Source organism: Scylla paramamosain, chromosome 12 (assembly GCF_035594125.1).
Source record: "Scylla paramamosain isolate STU-SP2022 chromosome 12, ASM3559412v1, whole genome shotgun sequence".
Lineage (NCBI taxonomy): Eukaryota > Metazoa > Arthropoda > Malacostraca > Decapoda > Portunidae > Scylla > Scylla paramamosain.
In genome coordinates, this window is record NC_087162.1 from 17,246,824 (window position 1) to 17,271,151 (window position 24,328).

The following is a 24,328-nucleotide window of genomic DNA, read 5'->3' on the forward strand; positions in this document are numbered from 1 at the left end:
TAGTCCTGAAAAACTTGTCGCATATTTCAGAATTACACTTCTTGTTCTTGCTGAAGTTGAATTCCCTCATATATCTGCATTTCAGGATCCCGGTGCTGCATTATCAATATGTTGTCCTTATGTAACGAGAGAGGCCGGGATTTTCTTAAATACAAGTACTGCTAAAGAATAACACGCTAATTATACTCCATCCCATTGTAATAGTGAATCATGAAGAGAGTCGTAATAATAACCCTTTTACTGCTACGACTTTATTTTGCTTACAGTGTCATCACTATAATATATTGTTAGGATGGACGTAAAGAAAATAGAATATCAGGTAAACCTAACACTTGCCAAGCTACAGAAGTACGTTCTCAAGAGACTGTAGTGAAAAGAAAAAAAAAAAAAAAGTCTCTTAAAACTTGTAGATGATTATAGGAAAGACTGACTGGCAGTGAAGAGGTACAGTGGAGGGCTATAAGAGCAACATGCTAATGACCTCCTGACGTCGTGAGCGCGGAGTGATACATGATGATTACTTTCCACGTCTCGCTGTGCAAGGGTTTCGATGTCTATTAACGAACATTATCATATCAGTGAGTAAGAAATGTGCTAGTTGTGAACACCGAGAAGGGGAGAATAAGAGTGAAGGGAATGGGTGGACGTACTGGGGAATGGTGTGCCTGCTCTTGTTGGGGTCGCCAGTTTGTGCCGCACAATTTCTCGTGTCACGCACTGCTGCTGTCCCCGTGTTCCTCAGCGCAAGCTGGATGCTGCTGTTGTGGCCTATAGGACCGTCTGTGTGGTAATGGTGATACTCCCTCTGTTGTAAGGTAAGATGAACTGCGAGGATGAAGTTAAAGAAGTTCTATACGAGGGACAGTGACTGTTGGGGTAACATGAAGTGATGATGCAGTAATAGGCAGTTATCTGGAATTCTTTTCTTATCCTGTGTTTTGACACTTCCACAAGTGCGTTCAGATACATAAAAGTTCATATGAAGTTGAGTAGAAAAGAAGAGCTTAGATAAGTATTAGATTTTTTTTTACTTTATTTTACTTATTTATTTAATTATTTATTTATTATTTTTATTTATTTTTTTTTTATGTAACGCAAAAGCGGCTCATTACGGTCGATGAAGAGACAGGCGACAACGCCGGTATAGAGTCAAGCCAGAAAAGTTTACATAGATTGGGCATAACGAAGTGATTAATATTTGAAAAATAAATAGACCGTCACTCGTAAACCTGCGGACAAATGATCATGTGGAGATCAGATGGGGAGACTGTGGCGCTAGTTTAGAAATGTTTTTTTATCACTGTTGTGTACGACTATTCAACAGCCGTCTCACCCCCCACTGAGACGGCAACTTCTTTGTTGTAAAAAGAATAGGGCGTATCATTGAGACTTTTCTCAATCCAGACTTCCTAAAAGATTATCCTAACCTCACGCAATGAGCTTGCAGGGATACCTAACACCGCCCCGTACATCCTACAATATTTCACCAATGTCACCTTTATCACTGGGAGGCGGCTCTTGCTTAGTAGTCTAATCACTGAACGAGATCCCCTTTCCGATAATTGATGTAATAATTACCCTCTACACAGGTAATCTTTAGTGTGAGGTTATAAAAGTCTAGGGATTTCCTCAATCCATTCCCCTCAAGTGAAAAGTAGGACTCTGAGATCTAAATATAGAGATATTGTTTGAACGTAGTACGGGTGTCGTCTGAGTATACATACGTGCATGAAAATATGAAGAGCTTGGTAGCGCGGAATAATATGCAAGCCTCATATCGTTTGTTTCTCGCTCTGGTAATGTTTGATAATAATATGGCAGTGTGCCATGTAATAAAATAGTAAAGGAATTATTTTGAAAACGAGAAGAATATATGAGAGAATAACAGATAGCAGCAGGAAAGCAGCGCTACATAATGGCACGAAAGAATACTTGAGTGTTGCGCATCTTCCCTTGCCCATTGTGTCAGGGTCCCGTCCTCAGGGATAGAGTAGAAAATGTCGTCTCAACGTTTCAGCTCGTGACGTCATGGTAATACCATTGAAACCTGGGCTTCTAAAATATTTATCCCTACACCTTACGTGGTAAGTATAAACAAACATGAGTTAATCTTACCAATAGTGACTCCTCATGGATCAGCTAAATTATGCATATATGGTGATGAATACTCACTGTACAAGACGTGTGGTGGTGGTTTTGTATTGGGGTGACGTGATTCGTGTTGCGCCGCATCACATTCTAAGTTCATGCCGATGAAGCTCGCTTGGAGGCATATAATGTAATGCGTGTGTTAGTATGTTGGTATGCGGGGAACAGTATTCCATATTTGTTGACTTTTTTTTTTAGGTTTTTCTCCTAAAAAAGTTATGTTTTTCTCCTAGATTGGCGTTCCCCACCCTAAACCCCGCTTTCCCAACAGGTCCCCAACAAGCTTGCTACTCCTGGAGAGGGGCGGGAATAGAATACAGAGGGAGTCGCTATTGGTAAGATTTTCCGTACCGATTAGTTGGCCTTTTAAATTATGGTGGAATGGAAGCGTAGATAAATTGATAATTGATAATTGATAATTGACCTTCATTAAATAATAAGTGACTGAATGGATTGACATAACAGGGCTCATGTTTTGAAACTATTTGGGATCTCTTTAAGACGGCTTTGAAAGGCCATTGAGATTAAGTATGTTCTCATGAGTATTTTTATTTTCTATAGATAATGCAAAATTCTTGTTAGACTAACACTATAGAAACCTAAAGACCTCAACAACTTTCACTAGAGCCTGTTAGTAACAGCCGAGAGAGAGCGAAGCGTTTGAGGATGCGGGCCTTGTTGTAGATGTCCATCAGTTCACCACCAGTAATCGCCCATCACCGCACCGAACCATCACAGAGGAGGGTTAGGGCAAGGCTTCTTAAAGACTTAAACCGTAAGAGGGTACTTTAAAAGAGACTAGAATATTATTGTACTATTGTACTATAGGAGGCTTTTCATCTCTAAGCAACATGGTTTCACTGATACCCTGGAGAGAGGATGGCCAAGATTCAGTTGAAGCCAATAGATCGCCAGTACATCGCCCTGTGCAGAATTTATGCATGGAGATGAGCTGATAACGTGTTAATTAAGAATTGCTACCGAAGGAAAGCAAGAAAGTCTGAAAAGTGAAAAGTAAGTTATTCTTGAAATATGAAAAAAAAAAATTATATATACGATTGAGTAATTGATTATGGACCATTATTATTATTTATCTGTTTTTCTTTGCAACCATAGGTTTGAATATTTTAGTGTAGATAGCATCGGTCATGTGCGCAGCGCAGTGAACGTTGGCAACGTTTGGACCAGTTCGGTATCAGCGCGGAAGGTAAACATAGGATCGAAGATGTCAACAAAAACGGAGGTGAGTACACGGCAATTGTCTCTTGTTTGACCATCAGTAGTAGTAGTACAGTGTGTATATCGTACAGGTGGACTCGCCACAGCTTGGGTAAAGTCCGTGTGTACCAGGGAGTGGAGTGAGGCCTGGCGAGGCTTGGTTGTGGTGGTGTGTGGTGAACCACCGCCCGGCACTCGGCGTGAGGGGGAGGCGGCGCCCCTCACGCCGGGCGGGAGTTTGCTTTGGTATTTATCTGTGCACTGAGGGTTGGGATGGACAGGTGGCACCACATTTTCAGCCCAGCCAGGGAGACTAATAAGTATGAATTTGATGGAATATTTTATTATCTTGAACATCAATATATAAATACAACTGTGTCACGGGGTGGGTTTGTTTCTGTTTGATTAAGTTTAATTTTTATTAAAGTTCTTTTGTTTATATATTGTTGATTCATATTAAAGTTCAGTTTAAATTTAGATTAATTAAGTTTGATGGTAATTTTGTTTTATATTTTGTTTACAGTGGTACCTCAGTATGTGTCTTTAATCCGTTCCAGATAATAGGACTTCTACCAAACAGGATAAATACCAAACAAATTTTTCCCATAAGAAGTAAAGGGAAAATGATTAAACCATTCCCACAAAAAAAAAATCTATTGCTATTGGCATATTATACAGTACATTGATGAGGTTGTATAATATAATTTAAACACTGCTTGATACTGAAATACGTAACGTATTTGATGGTATATAAAATGCATGGGCATATAAAACACACCCATTTCAACAGAGCGTATTCAGGAAAAAAAGTTTATTATGTATTTAAGCATGTAATATTTAAAGCAAGCTAGTGGTACAGCTGAACAAAACACAAGAAATCACAATGTAAAAATATCCTACATGATTGCAATAATAGAACAGAGGTTGAGGCGAGGTGAAGAACACAACCCACCTGCCGAGGTGTCAACAACATAATTGGTATATCACTGAATAGGGACACATTCATTTTCAACATTTCCTTACATAATATTATGGTTGAAAAATATGATATAACACCCTTGTTTATAATACAGTGGTGTAAATCTGCAGGAGTAAAGGTGAAGGAAATTTCAAAATTAAATCTTTGGGAGGCATATAAGATGCAGGGTGCTTTTTTTTAGCAATTTTTATGAAAAAAAGGTGTGCCATATATGCCATCAGATATGGTGAATACAAAAGCAATTAGATATAATAAATTAAATTTTAACCTCACTTTACATTGCTGAGAAGAGTCGAGTGCCTACTAGGATGGTGCTGAGAAGGATGGAGGAGATGTTATTGTTTGGAAAGAGTCACAAAATCATATGAAAATTTGCAGATTCATAGTGCAGGTTGTTCACTGAATGGTAGCAATGGGCATGGGTAGTTGTGACTTGAGAGAGGTAAACAAGGGTAGCGTATGGTGTCATGACTCATTTTGACCTATACAAGTTCTTGCATGCGAGTCGTACTCCAAACAAGTTGTATACCAAGCAAATTTTTTCGTGTACAAACAGGATGTGTACCAAGTTGGACTTATACAAAGCAGACATATACTGAAGTACCACTGTATTCTGTTTGTTGTTAAGACTGAAAAAGAAAAAGGGTAGCTGCCACCAGCCATGAGTTTATACCTAATATGAAAAAGAAAAAGGGTAGCTGCCACCAGCCATGAGTTTATACCTAATAGTTTAACTTTGTGTGGTATGGTAGGGTTGTCTTACTAACTAGCCAAGGTTCTATAAGGCACTGGAAAACCCCATGACAAAAGATTAATTTTATTTGATGTAAGTATCTAAAGAACAAACAAAGATTTCACATTATTTTTCTCTGAGTAAACAATGATATCTTTAGTAGATAGCTCTGTTACCTTGGAGTTGTGGGATTCCTATACTAGGAAAAACAACACTGCCCATGATTATTTCTTGAGATGAAATTTAAGTGGATAATCTATAAAGTTAGTTTGATTGTGTCCAGAGTTAACTTAAGTTTCAGTAAATAACATCCTAAACTAGTGTAGGTGTTACATCAAAATTTGTTTTGTATCATTGATGTAATAGTTAATACATAACCAAAAAAGAAAACTTTCACCTAACAATCTGAATTTAAGTTCACATCTTATATTTTGTTTTTCCCCTAAACCTTGAGATAATGAGACAGGGAATTTACTTTCTCTTCTCACTGTGGACAAGTCCTCTAGTTAGCATCTGACACAAATAATTATTTTATAATGGGCACAAATAGTTATTCCCATATAGCTAAGTTTTGTAAACAATGTGAAATCCTTGTACAACAATGTACTTTTGTACAAGCCCTCTAGCTAGTGTCTGATGCTGTGACCTGGAGCCAAGCCTTATATAGTGGCTGCACCCCATACAAATGAGTTCCTTCCATGCAACTATCTATCTATATATATATATATATATATATATATATATATATATATATATATATATATATATATATATATATATATATATATATATATATATATATATATATATATATATATATATATATATATATATATATATATATATATATATATAGCATTAAACACAGAGACCATATTACTCCAATGTAACTGCTGAAGGACTGACATCAGGGTGTCATGCAAAGCTTTGGAAAACAATAGGTGAACCAGTGTTCAAATCAGGTGAATGGTCATGTAAAGCAATGGCATCACAAGATTGGTCAGACCATGTGTGGATGCACAGATCTCCATCTTGACTTGCAAATCCTACATAACAAAAAGAACATGGTGTTTGTTCACATGAATCAGCAGGAGGGTTTTTTTTTTTTTTTAGTTTTTAGAAAATGGTTTTACATAACAATGTAGTTTTATATCATGCTGATAAATAAGGTATATATATATATATATATATATATATATATATATATATATATATATATATATATATATATATATATATATATATATATATATATATATATATATATATATATATATATATATATATATATATATATATATACACACACACACACACACACACACACACACACACACACACACACACACACACACATTAAGTAAAAAATGTAACAGTACTCTAGTCAAGCCTGATCTGTTCATTTCCTGTACAGTACAAGTTAACAGCTTTGTCCAACTGGACTAACTTGTATCAACATGACCTTAACAAGTGTAAGTCCTGATAGAAAGTGTCAAAATCTTTCAAGATTTAACTCCCCTTGTAATTTCTGGCACCTAGCCAGAAAACTCCAATAACTTTGCTTCTTCATCTTTCCCTCCTTTATTTCAACCTTATGGCACAACTGCCATCTCATCTATTTCTAAAGCTCATTGCTCAAATCTTTGATGATTTAGGGCCTGTTCTCCACTTCTCCACCTTCTGACAACTTCATGCTACCCATTAAGATCCTTCACAATGATGTTCTCCATGCCCGTGATGGCTCTAACCCTCAGATGATGGGATCCCTCCCATTGTTTTCTGAAACTGTGCCTCCATGGTTGCACCTTGCCTAGTCAGACTCTTTCAACCCTATCAACATCTACCTTTCCTTCTTGCTGGAAGTTTGCCTACATTCAGCCTGTTCCTAAAATGGGTGACCATTCTAATCTCTTGAACTACTGACCTATTGCTTTAATTTCATGCTTCTCTAAAGTTTTTGAATTTTTCTTCAACAGGAAGATTCTTAAACATCTATCACATCACAACAATCTATCTGATTGCCAGTGTGGGTTCAGTTGAGGCCATTCTACTGGTGATCTTCTGGTTTTCCTTACTGAGTCTTGGTCATCCTCTTTTAGGGATTTTGGTGAAACTTTTGCTGTTGGCTTAGGAATATTAAAAGATTTTGATATAGTCTGGCACAAAGCTTTCCAAACTACCCTCCTACAGCTTCTATCCTTCTCTCTGTAACTTCATCTCAAGTTTCCTTTCTGACCATTTTATTGCTGCTGTGGTAGACAGTCACTGTTCTGTTTCTAAATCTACTGACAGTGGTGTTCCTCAGGGTTCTGCCGTGTCACCCACTCTTCCTGTTATTCATCAATGATCTTCTAAACCAAAATTTCTTGTCCTATCCATTCCAGTGCTGATGATACCACCCTGCAATTTCCACATCTTTTCATAAGCATCCAACCCTTCAGAAAGTAAACATTTCTCACAGGGAAGCCACAGAACGCTTAAAATTTCTGATTGGGGCAGAGCAAACTTTGTATTGTTCAGTGCCTCAAAAACTCAATTCCTCCATCTATCAACTCAACACAACCTTCCAGGTAACTATTGCCTCTTCTTCAATGACACTCAGCTGTTCCCCTCATCTACACTGAACATCCTCAGTCTGTCCTTTACTTATAATCTAAACTGGAAACTTCACATCTCATCTCTAGCTAAAACAGCTTCTATGAAGTTAGGCGTTCTGAGTCATCTCTGCCAGTTTTTCTCACGCCCCCAACTGCTAACTCTGCACAGGGACCTTATCCATTCATGTATGGAGCATGCTTCACACTTATGGAGGGTTTCCACTCATACCACTCTTTAAGACAGGGTGGAATCAAGAGCTTTTCATCTTATCGATTCCTCTCCTCTAACTGACTGTTTTCACCCCGTCTCTCATGACTGCAGTGTTGTATCTCCTGCTATCTTTTACCACTATTTTCATGTTAACTGCTCTTCTGATTTTGCTAACTGCATGCCACCCCTCCATCCACAGCCTCACTACACTAGACTTTCTTCTTTTTCTCATCCCTATTGTGTTCACTCATCCCTTTCTCTAGTAAACTCTGGAACTCTCTGCTGTATTTCCTCCTTCCTATGACTTGAACTCTTTCAAGACACTTATCCTTCATTTTTTGACAGCTGCTTTTGACTCCGTGGACTTTTTTTTTTTTCTATTTCTCTTATCAGCAGAAGAAACCTCTGAGTGCTTACTATCACTTGCTGCATAATAACCACTACAACACTCATAAGATAAGAAGTATGTGTGGATAAAGAGAATGCTGCCAAAATGGCACAAGAACCACATATATACCACTTGAACTGACATTAACTGGATATGTGGCTGGCTGCCAGGCTTCTCTGGGGACTTTTGCAATTTTTAGCATACTATCCAAGGAGAGATTGAAAACAAGAAAGTCTGAAGTTATTGTACTTTATGTGAAACCCCTTGTTGGGATGATGATAAGACAAAGGAAGGTTTGGGATTTGCTAGTACCAACAACTCCATTTCACCCATGGTGGCTCTTACAATACACTGGTTCTAGATATCATGTAGTTAGATGATGTCAGTATTAAATACAGATTTTAGGTTGGTTACAATCAGTACAGGCAAGAATAACAATAAAAGAACCAAGACATTTTCTTGACATGGATTAAAACACCTTGATTTTCAGTCCTATGTAAGAAGGATGATGGATGTTGGGTGACCTGGTGTTGAAATGGGTATGTAAACTTAGAAGAGGATGAATAGATGAGGCTTTTACAGTAGATTAGCAGCCTGATAGCCCTAGTCAAGATAAAGAAGTATGTGCTATAGATATAGGAAGAGTTTGGCATAAATTGTTTCATTGAGGATATGAAAACCTTCGTGTCACCCTCATATTGGTCCACATAACACCAAGCTTAAGTTCAAGTACATTATTTTGTACTTGATTACATTACAGTATCATAAGTCCAAGTGTAAGTACAAGTACTCCATTTTATACTTAGGCTTGAGTCCAAATACATTTTTATTGACTCCCCTAACTTTTTTTTTTTTTTTTTTTTTTTTTTTTTTTTTTTGTGTGTGTGTGTGTGTGTGTGTGTGTGTGTGTGTGTGTGTGTGTGTGTGTGTGTGTGTGTGTGTGTGTGTGTTACTGTAATACAGATAGTGAAACTTAAGTATGAATAACAGGTTAACAGGTCTTGTTAGGTAGATCACAAGACTTGTTACCAATTATTACCCCCCACCCCCACCTCTCCCACACAGGTTAACAACCACAAAGGCTAAAGATGTCACGACTGAACTTGAAAGTCAGACTTTTATGGGTGGGATATTTGTGGTGAGTCTTGCTTGATGCCTGCTTGGATTGCTGTGCACCTCTCATTGAAGTAGTCTGCCAGTCCAAGTGGCATTTGACAGCAGTTTCTCACTCCCTATATTTACAACAAGGTGCTGACAGACTAACAGCGGGGCTGGGAATTGTGGCAGCTGCACCTCATATGAACTCATTAGTATCAACCCAGGTCACTTGGCCTCCCAAGGACAGATTTTTGTCATCCTGACCTCATCTCCACCTATAATATGTCAAACACTGCACTGCAATTTGAATTTTATTGGTTGTACCCTAAAGTACTCATAAAATTATTGAGTACTTTGAAACCAAGTACAAGTACATACCTCAGAAATATTAAATCCAAGTATGAGTACATGATATTGTGTACTTGAGTATGAGTATGAGTCCAAGTACATGTACTTGGACCCAGGCCTGTATAACAGGCTCTAACATATGGCATATTTAAATGGCTCAACAGTTAGATGAACAGAGGACCTGTGCCACTACTTTGCTACCTTTGCTACTTTGTCTCTGCCTGTGACTGATTGACATAACAGGAAATATTTCTTAGTCTCTGCCTGTGACTGATTGAGATAACAGGAAATATTTCTTAGAATCACTTAGGATTATAAAATAAAGATTAGTTTGGCCTAAAATTTGCCACAGGAGTGCATGTTTGACTTGAGAATATTTGGGACATGTACAATGTAAAGGAAGATACAAGTATATCACTGAGTGATAACTCAAAACTGTGTAGGCATTACAGTTTTTTGCAGTTGAATTTCAGTCTTCAAACTTTTCAGGTTACAGAGTTGCGAGAGAAAGGAAATGAATGTGTTCGTGCAGGAAACTTTGCCGAGGCAATACTACATTACTCTCATGCAATCAAGCAGGACAGTTCTTCCCCTCAGCTGTACAGTAATAGATCCTTTGCCTTCCTGAAGCTTCAGCAGTATTATCATGCCCTTGAGGATGCCAATGAAGCAATACGACTTGACCCTACATGGGCAAAAGTGAGTTACTGTTACATGATGTATGATAAACACTTTTTTTATTTATGAATATAATTTTTTTAAAAACTTGAATATTAGTACAAAAATATTGAAATATTAAAAAATAAAAAACTGCAAGCCTGCATGTGACAAGCTAGTGATACATAATATTAGTCATTAAATTTAACCAAATGCCATTATCAAAAATAGTAACAAACCATGAATAGAAAATAGTTGGAAGACTGATCAGTAAGATATGACTACTAATGTTTCATTCTTCAGGGCTACTTTCGTCGAGGAGAAGTCGAATTTGCAACTGGCCTCTTTGACCATGCCCTTGAGTCGTACCGACGGGCCTCCCAGTTGCATAATGACCCCACGTTACTGGAGTGTGTGCTGAAGGCTAATAGGGAACTGACTCGCCAGCAAAAGGTGAGATTTTCACTGAGCTTGATATCAATGAAATCTATAAAAAGAACATTTTTATTTACCAGTTTTGCAGAGTGTAGAGTACCTGTGCTTGGCTACTGATATTTTTCTCTACTTAGTGAGCTTAGTATAATCTTTTTTTGGGCTCAGTGTTCAGTAATTTTTGGTCCCACGATTTGTCCATTTGTTCTCCTTATGATCATAAAAATAAAAAATTATTGTCTGTATACATAATTTTAATGAGCTAAAGCAGGTAAAAATCTATGATAATTAAGAATCTGTCAATCTTTCAAAATAAGCTGACAGTAAAAGGGAAGGAAGGAAGAGCATTTTGCTGTAGGTCACTTAAAATTAATTAAAGAAGCTTGTATGAGGGTGTGGACTAACCACCATTATTTACCAGAAGCAAGGGACATGGGAGTAGGAGAGAAGAGACTTAATTTTATAGAGATGAAGTGTCTGAGTAACAAGTATGGTTATCTTATACAGATAGAGTGAGAAATGCAGGAGTGCAAAAAAAAAAAAGATGTTAATTTTGAAAGAGTGTAGGTTGGTTAAGCAAAACATTGAGCATTATCTGTACCATGGTTTGGGCTTGGAGAAAGGGTGGTGAAGAAAGTTAGATCAGATGAGAGGTGTAATCCCACCTAACCATGGTGACTAGGCCTAATTTTCTTAAGATTTCTCAGCTCTCAGTGTCTTTTCTTTGACCTGTAGCACTCAACTTTGCATGTTTAACTTCTCTTACTAAATAAGGTAAGGAGTTCATCATTATTGATTTCACTTACAGGTTGACCAGCAGACTCCTTGGGTTGGGGCAGGAATAGGTTTGATCTTGGGTGTGCTGGTGGTGGTTGGAGATGCAGCTGTAGCAAATGCTTCCATTCTTACGGTGAGATGTATTTTTTTTTGTGAACTTTAGTATGTACTCTGCTTTTTCTTATCATTCTGTATATCTTCCTACATAAATCTTTTAAAACAATTTTAAGAGATGAGTATTAGTACTTCTTTGAACTCCATTTTGAAGCTCCTATATTTATTATTCTCAAGGGAGCTGCAAATGAGCTTTTTTTTAGATCTTTGTCATTGTTGTAAATTCACTGTGGCTAAGCTTGTCCATGATGAGAAGTAAAAGGTCTGAGAGGCACTGTGGCTGGGATGTGAGGTGTAGCTTTCCTCAACACAGAATGGTGAGATGCAGCAAGAGGAAACACTACTTGGTACTGCTACACCATCTGTGATATACTACTTTGGTTTAAGACTCGGGCATGACTAAAGAGTGTCAGTGCTCTTTGAAATAAACCATACAGGTGAGCTCTTGGTTGCAGTGATTTTATGAGGAAGCTTTCTCAAAGCTTCTGAAGAATAAACATGCTTCCATGAGTTCACCACCTGAAGACCTTCACAGTGCCCATAATGCAATATTTGTGTTATAATATGGGGACTGTGGAGCCATACTGAGGCAGCTGCACCCTGCCTGTGTTCACTTGTCTTGTTGACTTGAAAAATGCTCTGAGCCAAGCTGATGCCAATACCAGTGGATTTAAAAGTGAGCTTAACATTACTTAGAATTCTTCAACTTTGTGCAGAATGTAGTTTGTAAACATGAAAATTTTCAGATGCTAATTTTTCACACATTGTCTTACATCAATCCTTTCACTGCCTATCCCTCCTGAGCATTTTATTATGAAATCAAATTAAATGAAAAGACTGTATATAAAAAAAAAATCAAGAACTTTATAGCATCATTTTAGGCAAAATATTGATCTAGGTTTAGAGAAAGTTCAGAGACCTAAATGTAGTTGCAAGAGTATTTAAATTTAGATACAAGAAAATTCATTTGTACAGAAGTATCTCAGAGGCTGTTGAAAACTGCAGGCTGGCAAGCTGCCACTGGGTGAATTTGCCCAACACATATAAGAGGGAATAAAGCCTTTCAAAATGATGATGATGATGATGATGATAAATGATGTAATAATGTATAATGGAAGAGTGGGAAGAGAGACAGAGAGTGAGTTAAGTGGAAATATGTAAAGGATTAAAAAACAGGAATAACCACATTGCATGAGGTACATACTGTCTGTGTCTGAAAGGGCATAAATAAGTCACTGCCACCTCCATGGAGGCATCACTGTATGGTAAGAGGCCTTTAATACAGACAGCTAGTTTAGTCTCTCTCTCTCTCTCTCTCTCTCTCTCTCTCTCTCTCTCTCTCTCTCTCTCTCTCTCTCTCTCTCTCTCTCTCTCTCTCTCTCTCTCTCTCTCTCTCTCTCTCTCTCTCTCTCTCTCTCTCTCTCTCTCTCTCTCTCTCTCTCTCTCTCTCTCTCTCTCTCTCTCTCTCTCTCTCTCTCTCTCTCTCTCTCTCTCTCTCTCTCTCTCTCTCTCTCTCTCTCTCTCTCTCTCTCTCTCTCTCTCTCTCTCTCTCTCTCTCTCTCTCTCTCTCTCTCTCTCTCTCTCTCTCTCTCTCTCTCTCTCTCTCTCTCTCTCTCTCTCTCTCTCTCTCTCTCTCTCTCTCTCTCTCTCTCTCTCTCTCTCTCTCTCTCTCTCTCTCTCTCTCTCTCTCTCTCTCTCTCTCTCTCATATTTTGTTTCAACCAGAGAAGTCAACAGCTTGAAAACAGTAAAAGCTAGCAACACTAGTTCACTCACCAAATCAAGAATGTACATTTATAAGTAATCAAAGAAATGTCATATTTTCTAAGTAATGTGTGAATATTTTGCAGCATCCAGTTCTTCAGTCACTGGTGACTATTGTGTTCTCCTTGCTGGGTCTGGGTCTTGGCTTCTGCTACAGAGCATACATACAGAACACCAGGAAAGCTTTACTAGAACGTCCTCTGGACCTTATGGGTAAGGTTATTCATATTAAGTGATAACATTGCTGTATTCAGATTCGGAACAAAATGGTGTACAGTAGTGTGGTATTTACTTATGGGTGCCATTTTCAAGACATCAGTTTTGAGGGGTAATTTTGTTATAGATGAAATAGTTTTCCATTATTTATTCTAAGACATGGAGATATAGTTAGTGTTTAAGTATTATTTGTATAAAGAAACAGCCATAAAGAATAAGACTAAAAAACCACTCTATCCATAGAAATAGAATAAAATAATGAGAGAACATATGAAAGTATTGTTTTTTGCCATTTTCTAAGGTGATACTTCGTATATTAGAATAAGATTTTCACTAAAATAGTGTGTATGATCTTTTAAACTCAATTCTTTCTCTGTCCTCTATATTCAGTTCAAGGATAGTGCTGGGCTGTGGACCTGCTCACTAGTCAATTTTTCCTGCTGTTAGTGATGGGGATTCACAGTGAAGAGTCAGTTTGCTTCTTAGAGCTGGTTCTCCTTCTGTAGATGAGTTGTGACTGGCTCATAGTTTAACTTGGATGAATGCAGTTATGGGAGCCTTTGGAGTTGCCTGAATAGTGGGATGGTCTTAACTAGAGATCTTGGGCATGCTATGTGGCTCATGATGCTCCCACTTGACATAAATACATTAGTTAAGAGTATCTCTGAAGTATCTTGAGGGTGATAAGAAATCCTCATCACTTTACTCACAGGAAACCTGGATGTGATTTGCTGTGTGGTATGCACAGTTAATGTCTTCATTTCTGGTGTTGATTCTAGGACATTTAGACATCTTAGCCATTCAGCACTAGATTTTGCTAATATAATCACACCATAAATCCTCTGTCATCTGGACTTTCCATGATAACAATTGTCCTAATATCTTTCTCTACTGCTCTCATGTATGGTGATCAGATGCTAGTCTGTTGAGACCAGTTATAGCCAACTCTTTTTGGGTAGTTCTTTGGAACAGGTGTCAGATGTAAAAAATTTGTCTTTAGCAATATGATTAATTATTATTATTTGTAGTTATCTTCCTTATAAATGCTAAATCTCGGATATTTAATTGCATTTGTTATTCTTTCTTAACCATATTAATCTCCACTTTTCTCCCATTCTGTCATCTCTTTTCTCTCTCTCAATCTCTCTCCCATCTAAAATACTTGGCAGTTGTAAATATATTTAAATATATTAACAGATAATTAAATAAGCCTCATGTCATGTTATTAGTAGTATAAGGAAATCAGTGAACCTAAATTTCATGAGTATTGAATCAGTGTGGAAAACAGTTATCATTTCTAAGACCCTTTGCCAAGCTGACATTAGTTAAAATCCCTGAGATCTCTGGGCTTTTAGTTTCCATCCTGTGAAAAAAAATCTGATCCACATATCACTAACCATTTCTAAACCTTTTCTGTTCTTCACTGGTTATACTGTGTGATCTGCACCTTTTGTAAAGAATTTTCCCATAAATTTTCTATTTGTATTTCCCAAGACCTAATCCCCCAATTCCCACACTTATTTTTAATTATTAATCCCCTTGTAGACTGCAACAATGATAGTCTTTGTCCAGTCTATTGGTTTTCTCTCCTCATGATAACTCATATTGTGTATCCATTCATAGTCCCTCCATGCTTGAACCTACCAGCTGTGATCCAGCTGCCACATTTGTCTTTCTTTCTTCAAATCTGCAATGTAACACTTGCCATCACCATCTATCATTCCTATTTCAAAATGCCACCTCCATCCATTCATAGGACCTCTCAACATCCTTCCCTCCACATCCTTCACTCCATCCCCTTCGTTGATAGCATTTATTCCCCTTTCATTTTTTCATGTTTTATGCTTTTCTTTTACATTTATATCTAACAAGTACCATACAATTCGTACTGAAAACTTGTTAAAATACTTTGGTAGTCAAATTTTAATAGTTCAAATTTTAGTATGTATTATGCACTGTTCCACTTTTCACTTTTCCACTATTCCACTGTTCCATCAAAGAATATTGAATGTTTGAATTTTGTATTATGTAGTGTTTCACTTCCATCAAATAATATTTAATGTTTTTAATATCTTAACTTACAATATTTTTTTAAAAGACAGATGGTATATATATTAGTATTAAGAAATATTTATCTCCCATAGATATGGATAGTGATAACTCAAGAAATGGAGTTGGAGTCGCCAAGGAGCAAGGGAGTGGCAAAGGTGGACAGGAAGGGGAGGAGCGCCGCCACCACCCCCGCTACACCAAGGCTCGGGCTCGGCAACGCTATAAGAAGGGCAAGTCATAGACAGTCACTAGGCTCATCACTTTATACATTTATATGAATGTATAGGTTGTTATACAGTATTGGCACTAGATTATGTTTTTAGTTTCTCATTGGTTTCATGTACACATTTAGGAGAGGTCAATGAAAGCTACTTGTCAAAGAAAAGAATTTTTTTATTTAATTTAAACTGAGTATAGATTGCAAAATAAGTTGCATTCAACTTTTCTTTGCTAATTTATTATGACACAAAAAAACATTTGTTTTCCACCAAAAAAAAATACATTTTGCTTGATTTCATATATAAGCTAAATTTATCTGTTGTATCATTATCTAATGTATTTGGAGTTTGTTGAAATCTGAAACACTGCCATACTTGTCAAAAATACTTGCATTCATGTGATAATGCAAAGATTTTTGTCATCATAAAATGAGATGGTATTCCATTCCAAATTATTTTTTAGCTTTTTTATTTTAATTTATTAATTATTTTTTCAGAATGACATACTCTTTTAGAAGTGCCTTTATTTGGAGGACAGGTAGTAGTAGTAGTTACACTGCTAGTAATTTTCATACATAATTTCTTTAAAAAAGTCAACAATTAATCTTAATTGTTTGTCATGCAGCAATTTTTCCTGTTCCTTACATCATCAATCTACAGTAGTCATTATTGTAGCATTTTTATGATCCTAATATGTATTACCTGTTGTAGTAATTATTAAGGTGCTGTTGGTCATCAACTTTCAATTCTATGAAGGTCCTCACATGAATTTCTATATTCCATTTTGTATTCATTTGTTTTGACAGTCAAATGTACTCCAGGTCTTGTCTTTATGAAGTAATTTTGGGACTGTTCACATGGTACACTTTTCAGCCTTGATCCTCAGGTATGTGTAATTCTGGAACATCCACCCTTCATGCTCCTCTGTTAATTCCATTATAGAACAGAAATATGGATGTTCATTAATGCTATCATCTAACTGATGTAATAGCACAAATGCTTCATAATAGTGATTAATTGTGACTACATCACCGTATACTGACAGACACCCATGACAGTAAACTATAGTACTCAGCAGAAGCATCTGGCATCTTCATCCAAGCTTTGAGATATTATGGTTTATTTTGTTCACTGTATTTTTAAGATAAAATGCAAGATGAAGCTTAGCACCTGCATGGTGATCATACCACCTAAAGGCTCCTACTTCCAGGTGATTCTAGTGTACAGTTGCTCCCTGGTATCCACCAAGGTTTTTTTTTGTCAGCCATACTGCATGCATATAGTTTATTTTATTGTTGGATTTTGTGGCTTTGCAAATGTACTGTACCTGGGAGCCACAAAATTGCTGTGAAGGAGGCAGGACAGGAAACAAGTGTTAGTTGGTATAGTGAAGTTGGCAGTGACACATAATGCATTATCGACTTCACAGTTGGTGTAGTGAGGTTGGCAGTGACACACACACACCACTAATGACTTCTCTTCATCAACCAACTCTCTTATTTCCTTGGTTTCATGGCCTGCTTCCTGCAAAGCAAATATCTGGGTTATCATTAATGTATGTTTTTTAATGATGAAGACTATACCAGTTAGGCCACAAAATTAACCCATAACTATGTAAAAAAAAAAAAAAAAACTGCAGGGGTGACGAAGAATAACCTTTATGGATGCCTAGAAGCAATGGCACACTAGAATTAGTTTGAGGAAGGAGCCTTGAGGTGGCATGTAGACACTAAAACTTGTTACATGTTATGTTATGGCACTGATGAAGTAACCAGACCTTTTTGTTAAGTGTTGTGTACACATGGAAGAAAAGATTTCATGAGCAATATAAAATGGTAACTTGAGCTCTACTACTCTCACAATTTATGATTTGCTGCTTATACCCAAAAATGTTATCATTCTCTAATTTCACTTCCATTTCTCATGAGTTGCACATCACCAGTTTTGAACATTCAAAATTATAAAGCCTATTCAGATAACAAAGGTAAATTTGCCAGGCTCCAATCCCTCTCTTTCACTTGATTGGTTGTCCATTGCTTAGAGAAGTATATCAGTGAGACATAACAAATATATTTTGTGTGAATGAGATTACTGGAAAGGAGTTTCATAACTAAAAACACTTGTAATTTACATTACTCCACTTGGAGTTCCATAACTAAAAATACTTGTAATTTACATTACTCCACTTACCACTCCATTCCACAATCAGTAAGATTTACAAAGTGATAAAAGTACAATAAGTTACAAAGAGGAAGCCACTTAACAGACAAGGTTTTGAAGTCAGGGATGAATGAATTGATTAATTTTTTAATACATTAAATTCCTTCATGTATAAAGTTGCTGTGGAAGATAAGAAATGTGATTTTTTGTATACCTATGAAAATGAGCTTTGTAAGAAATAATGAAGATTTGTTGCTTGTTTTGAATGGCCTACTCTCCATAAGTGACTTGCCACAAATTGTACTTGTTTCTAAATAAATCTTTGTTGACTGTTGTAAGCAGAGTAATATCATACAATTAAATTAGAAGTGTTTTCATTCATGGAGCTTGCTGAATTAGAGAATCTCTATCATATATATTTATTAAGTCTCCTTGATATACTTCCTTACACCAGCAGCCAAGCAAGTGAAAGGGAGCAGAACCTAACTGGAAAAGACTGTGAATTCTCAGTACAAATTTACCTTATGAATTTGAATGAACTACAGTGCCACTATCCTCCCTACACACACACACACACTACAAGCCTAAAGTGTATTAAATGACTGTGTGCAAGGAGGAGTCAGGTGTCTACCATCCCTAAGTGGAGTTAGTGTAATCAGTTTCATAGTGTATTCAGTTTCATAATTTTCCAACTGTCCAAGGAGCAACAGTAATGTGAGCATACAGTAGCTATATTGTGAGTGCTGGTAACATTCAGAGATCATGGTAGCATACACATCATCAGTCATAATGTTGCCATCATTATCTTATTTGGTAAACAAGATGCTTGTATAGTAGATAGCCATTGCTATTAAGGTTTTGTTTTGTTGCAAAAATTTAGTATATACTTAGATTATGACATATGACAAGTTCATAAATGTCACCTTGCAGAAATTCAGGTAAAAGCATAAGTGAAGTCTTACAGTCGTTCATTGATTTCAGTTCATGTATGTAAAAGTCTAGGTACTAATGCTTTGCAGTAGAACCAATTCATTCTCATCAATGGTCATACATATTTATAAACAAACATCTGATATTTACCAAATAAGACGAAGATGGCAACATTGTGACTAACAAGGTTTACACTATTACAATCTATGAATATTACCAACACACACAACACAACAATGCTCACATAGAACACAACAATGCTCACATAGCTGCTGTTTCCAGGGTAGCAAATAAATTATACAGTCAATTATCCTATGAATTCTATTTATGGGTGGTTGGCAATTAGCCTCTTCCATTTCTCTCTCCCCTATAATCCCTTGCCCTCCAAAGCATGTTTACAAATCACAGGTACTCCACACTTGCAAACCACAATCTATCTGCACATCCGGTCTAAATCCCCATGAAGGCAGTAAACCAAGATAAGCCACATGCACTCAGCCTATGAAAAAAAATATTACCAAAGATTAACTAAAATCTATCTGACTAGGGGGCAAGAGGATAGATCCTCACTAACCATATTTATGCAAAGTTTAGTTCTGAAAGCATATTCAGATCTTGATGGCTTTATGAGTTTACTTTTACTCACTTTTTCATTTTTGATCCCACATGGAAAGACCAGGTATGAATAAACCACCTTTGCATTTAGCCATTTACAATTGCTTGCCATTCAGCCATAGCATTCACAGCCAGTCACTCTTCCTTGCTTCAGAGATCTCTCTTTTGCTGCTGATACTTTAAGTGTCTTTACCATTTATTCATGGCCTTCTCTTAACTTGACACATCTGATCTAGCTATCTTCACCATTTGATTTTGTTTCCTCTTTGCGTGCCAAAACCAACATAACACTACTAGCCTTCCTTGATCCAATAACACTTTCAACACGTGTTCTTCACTCTTCATTTGTCATTGTGTATCCATATCCATTACTCCATACACCACCTATTTTGCCTGACACCCTCACTAAAAAATGTCAAATAAATTGAAATGTAAAATTTTTCAATTTGATTAGCACCTATACATCAGGGGCAATATCATAATCTTATGGTAACAGACCAGGATATACTAAACACTATTTATAAAGAACTGTGTTGGCATGGTAGATTGTTATCATTTATATGAATTTATATGTTGGCATGTCCAAGTCCTATTTATAAATAAGTTTAAATGCAACATGTAAAGGCCTGCCCACACTATCGAGCAGTGCACAATGTGCAAACACTGTTACCATATCCCGTTCCAATACAAAAGCTGGGAGTGTGAGTGGCAGGCACAAAGGCAACATCAGAATCAGGAAAATGACACGAACTGCCAGACCAAACCATCTCTTAGTGGTGTGTAGTATGTAGTAAGGGCAGAGCCTGATGGGCTATGTCCATCAGTGTAAGGTTTTCATCTTTACTTTATCTGGTAAGATTGCTCTAGAGGCAAGAGAAACACACTCAGTGAGCAGTGCCCATTGGACATTGCTTGATAGTGGACAGGCCTTAAGTGAAACAGGGGTATGGTTTACATGATTTGTGTCTAGACTAAAGAAAGAATAAAAAATAAATAGTGAAATAGTATACCATTCATTCATGTGAGACATCTAGCAACAAAGGGGTTTCTACACTAATTTACTGGTTTTTTAATAAAGCCCAGATCATGAAAAGGGTAAACAGAGGGGCTGAAGTCATATTTTTTGTGACAAGAGGTCTGATTAATTCCAAAATCAGAGAGGCCTCCTAACCCAGCAGGTTGTATTTATCAGCATATAGCACAGCTGCACCACTCCCTGCTGTATTGTTAAAATTAAAACTGCAACATCTAAAAATTGTTTTGGCATAGGTGTCCCTCTGCTTCTAGATACTTCAAGCATACTAGTCCAGAGTCCAGCTCCAGAAATTCAGCTGAAAGCATGCATACTAGTCTAAAGACCAGCTCCAGAAATTCAGCTGAAAGAACAAAGATGTATCTTTACAAAGTTCTAAAACATGGAAGAGGATCCACCTTGTTACCAGACTCATCAGTCAATAACTGTTGAGTTCATGAACTACAGTAACCAATCACAAGGCAACACTTCCACTCCTAATATAACTAATCACACAGCAGTCACCACAAGGCACCACTGTTGTTCCCTTGCTCTTACACTCCATCCTTTCTCAGCAAATTACTTTCAAATGTGATTAATCAAATTTAACTCACCCATAATTTAGTTAAATTGACTTTTGATTCACATTAATTATTATCAAAATGCAATTGATATCTTTGCTAAAATATGCAAGTGATAATGCCATTGTTTGTAGTATTGTATTGTTGGTAAGTTTTAAATAATGCTTGACTAATAGGCTATAATTGACCTGCCCAGTGCCAGTTCTGTATATTCATGGTGTCTCGCATACCCATGCTTAGTGCCAATGCCATGAATCTATGGCATCAACTTTTAAAAAATTTGACTATTTATTTATTAATTGAATTTGACAGAAAACATATTGCATGTACTTCAAACCTTACTCTAGCCTGTTAATGTGTATGTGGCCACATGACATGATGCCCTTGGAAGTGCACTGACTCATGATTTCAGAGTAATGAGTGTGTTGTACGATTGTGCCTGGAGCGCTGCTTCAGAGAATATCACACACTTCTTCACTTCTAAAGTGATTCAGTACTGCTTATAAATAGTATTTTTGTGAAAAACAACAGGAAAAGTGTCACCACACACTCACTCACATGTGAATTGCAATAGCCTACTGATCATTCTGTGAGAAATAATGCCAATCCTCATTCCCTTATATACTACAAATAGTCTAAGCAACCTTTCCCTCTTAGTCTTGAAAATTCAAGGGTCCACTGAATTATGTATGTACATTGGCACTGTGGTAATTTACCATTACTGCAGTGACCTAACACCATTCATGAATATCAGTCATAGCCACAAATCGCCAGCACCACGAACACCACTGGCATCGCCATTTATTACATTATATGCATGCAAGCCAGGCAACTTATAACGTGGGTTTAAAAAATGTTAAACTTTGCTAAACCCCTTTTACATATTTTCCAGTACCTTTACATTGTTTAGGATTTTTCAGTGCATAAAAAGAAAAAAAAAAAACACCTAACACCATGGGTGGATCTATGGTTAAAAGGCTGGCACCACGCAGGTTAATGGGAATAACCTACTACTAAGTGTGATGAAAGGAGCTGCTGACATACATGTGCAAGATCACCATGAGTATGGATGAATACAATGAATGAACTTTACTGTTGCCATCTGTCTCTGTGGCACTACTGTTGCAAAGAAATATAGATAATTAATTAATAATAATGTTTGTGCAGAGTCAAGAATGATGGCCAATTGTTAGTGAAAATTTTTCTCTACACACTACCACATATCCTCTCGCTTTTCTCTTTTGTAAAAGAGTGGTTACATGGGGTCTAAGGCATTACTGTGTGTTAATGAGAGGGTCAATAAATCCTACCTTCCCTCTAAGGTGGGTGTACCATTTACCATGCATCCTCCTTTACCACCTATGATGTCAAAGCAAATCACTCTCTGGATCAAGGTGTAAGTGGAGACTACATAGTAGATCCCTGATTTCTAAGATTTTATTTTACAGATTTGGGGAACTCCAAATCAAATCTGAGGAAATTCATATTTTCAGTTTAATTGTGAGTCAATCTTGTCACGACACCCAAGTGTAGTTCTGGTGCCATCACGAACATCCAATGAAAATGGAAAATTTTTAAGGAACCTTTCCCTCTTAGTCTTGAAAATCAAGGGTCCACTGAATTACCACCATTTGAGGTTATGATTTTCATGAGTTGTAATCCATTTTCATTATAAAGCCTACTCCAAATACTGAAGATATAATTCAACTGGTAATTCTTTATGTAGAACTAAATGCAATGTCTCTAACAGTTATATAATACTGTATTACATACATGCACAGAACATTGTGTGGGTTTATATGGTTTTCATATCCTATTAATTCCTTTTTCCAAAAAGAAAAGTTGTACAAGAATGTAAAAGTAAATAAACTATTAGCAAGAATTATATATATATATATATATATATATATATATATATATATATATATATATATATATATATATATATATATATATATATATATATATATATATATATATATATATATATATATATATATATATATATATATGCTACAGACTTGCTTGTTTTACTGAATTTTTAAATGACAATCCTGCTCTGGAATTAGTTCTTTATCAAGAGGAATTCTTATGTCCAAATTACACCAGTTGAGAATTATACTTGTGATCTACATTATGTGGTTTCAGCAGTCATGGTTGGGCAGTCAGTTTCAGTACTCATGGCTGGGCAATCAGTTTCAAGTCAGCCATGATTAGGCAGTCAAAACTTACAACAGTTATGATTGAGCAGTCTGTGACTCAGGACATTTTAGAGTATGTCCTAAATGTTTGTGCTGGACAACAACTGTGCATGGTTTTAGGTTACTCAGTGTATTCATAAGTCTGCCACATACAAGGTAAACATCATTTACAGTCAGCGCCAAAAGAAATGGTGCCACCTTGCAATGTGCGTTCACACAACATAAGTTAAAAAGAAACGAGCAGAGTACTCACTGGGTCTAGTACTTTGTGGGTTGTCCCTTACATTTCACACAACTTGCCAGGCTTGAAAGATTCAGCCAGCCACTGAAGGAGACAGGATTCAAGGTTGTCTCCATATGTCATGGAGGTGCTCCACAAGCTTAGGCAAGGTTGAGGTGTCCCTTACCCTGAGGCACCTCTTGATGAGCCCCCAATAGGTTAAGATCAGTGGAATTCCCCAGCCAGTCTTTGATATAGTCAACACCAACCCACTCAAGCCAGTCCTTTATTAATTTTGCTGTGTGGGCAGGTGCACCATCCTGTTGGAACACCTTGGACTGGCAGCAGTCAAAGCAGTCCTCAAGGAGTTTGGTGAGGAGCTCAAAGTAGAGGTCCTTGTTCACAGTTGTGTTCCTCAGCAGTACAACAAGCTTCCTTGTCCCATGGTACCTGAAGGCACCCCATACCATCACTAAATCAGGGTGTTTGACTGTGGTTTGCATGTACTTTGGCAAGTATGGATCTGTGCCTGGCCTCATCCACACTTTCCCTCCTCTATTTCCAGTCACTGTAAAGGTCACCTTGTCAGTCCACAACACATGTTCACTTCTCTTCAGGCCCCAATTCAAGTATTTCTTATAAAATACAACCCTTTTCTGT

The 24,328-nt window shown here is 37.0% G+C and overlaps 1 protein-coding gene across 1 annotated transcript; it reads left to right on the top strand.

Moving 5' to 3' along the window:
- Window positions 1-659: 659 nt before the first annotated feature.
- Window positions 660-20,909, top strand: LOC135105783 (hsp70-Hsp90 organising protein-like). The gene is made up of 9 exons (XM_064014274.1): window positions 660-815; window positions 2,420-2,483; window positions 2,996-3,162; window positions 3,265-3,391; window positions 10,210-10,419; window positions 10,681-10,830; window positions 11,618-11,719; window positions 13,550-13,676; window positions 15,824-20,909. The coding sequence occupies exons 4-9, from the start codon at window positions 3,374-3,376 to the stop codon at window positions 15,970-15,972; spliced, it is 756 nt and encodes a 251-aa protein (XP_063870344.1). The 5' UTR covers window positions 660-815; window positions 2,420-2,483; window positions 2,996-3,162; window positions 3,265-3,373; the 3' UTR covers window positions 15,973-20,909.
- The last annotated feature ends 3,419 nt before the right edge of the window (window positions 20,910-24,328 follow it).

Excerpts from the sequence above, each read along its gene's own strand:
- LOC135105783 (XM_064014274.1), top strand. Across the intron at positions 10,420-10,680 it reads TTGACCCTACATGGGCAAAA|GGCTACTTTCGTCGAGGAGA; the intron begins GTGAGTTACTGT and ends TTCATTCTTCAG. Across the intron at positions 13,677-15,823 it reads ACGTCCTCTGGACCTTATGG|ATATGGATAGTGATAACTCA; the intron begins GTAAGGTTATTC and ends TATCTCCCATAG.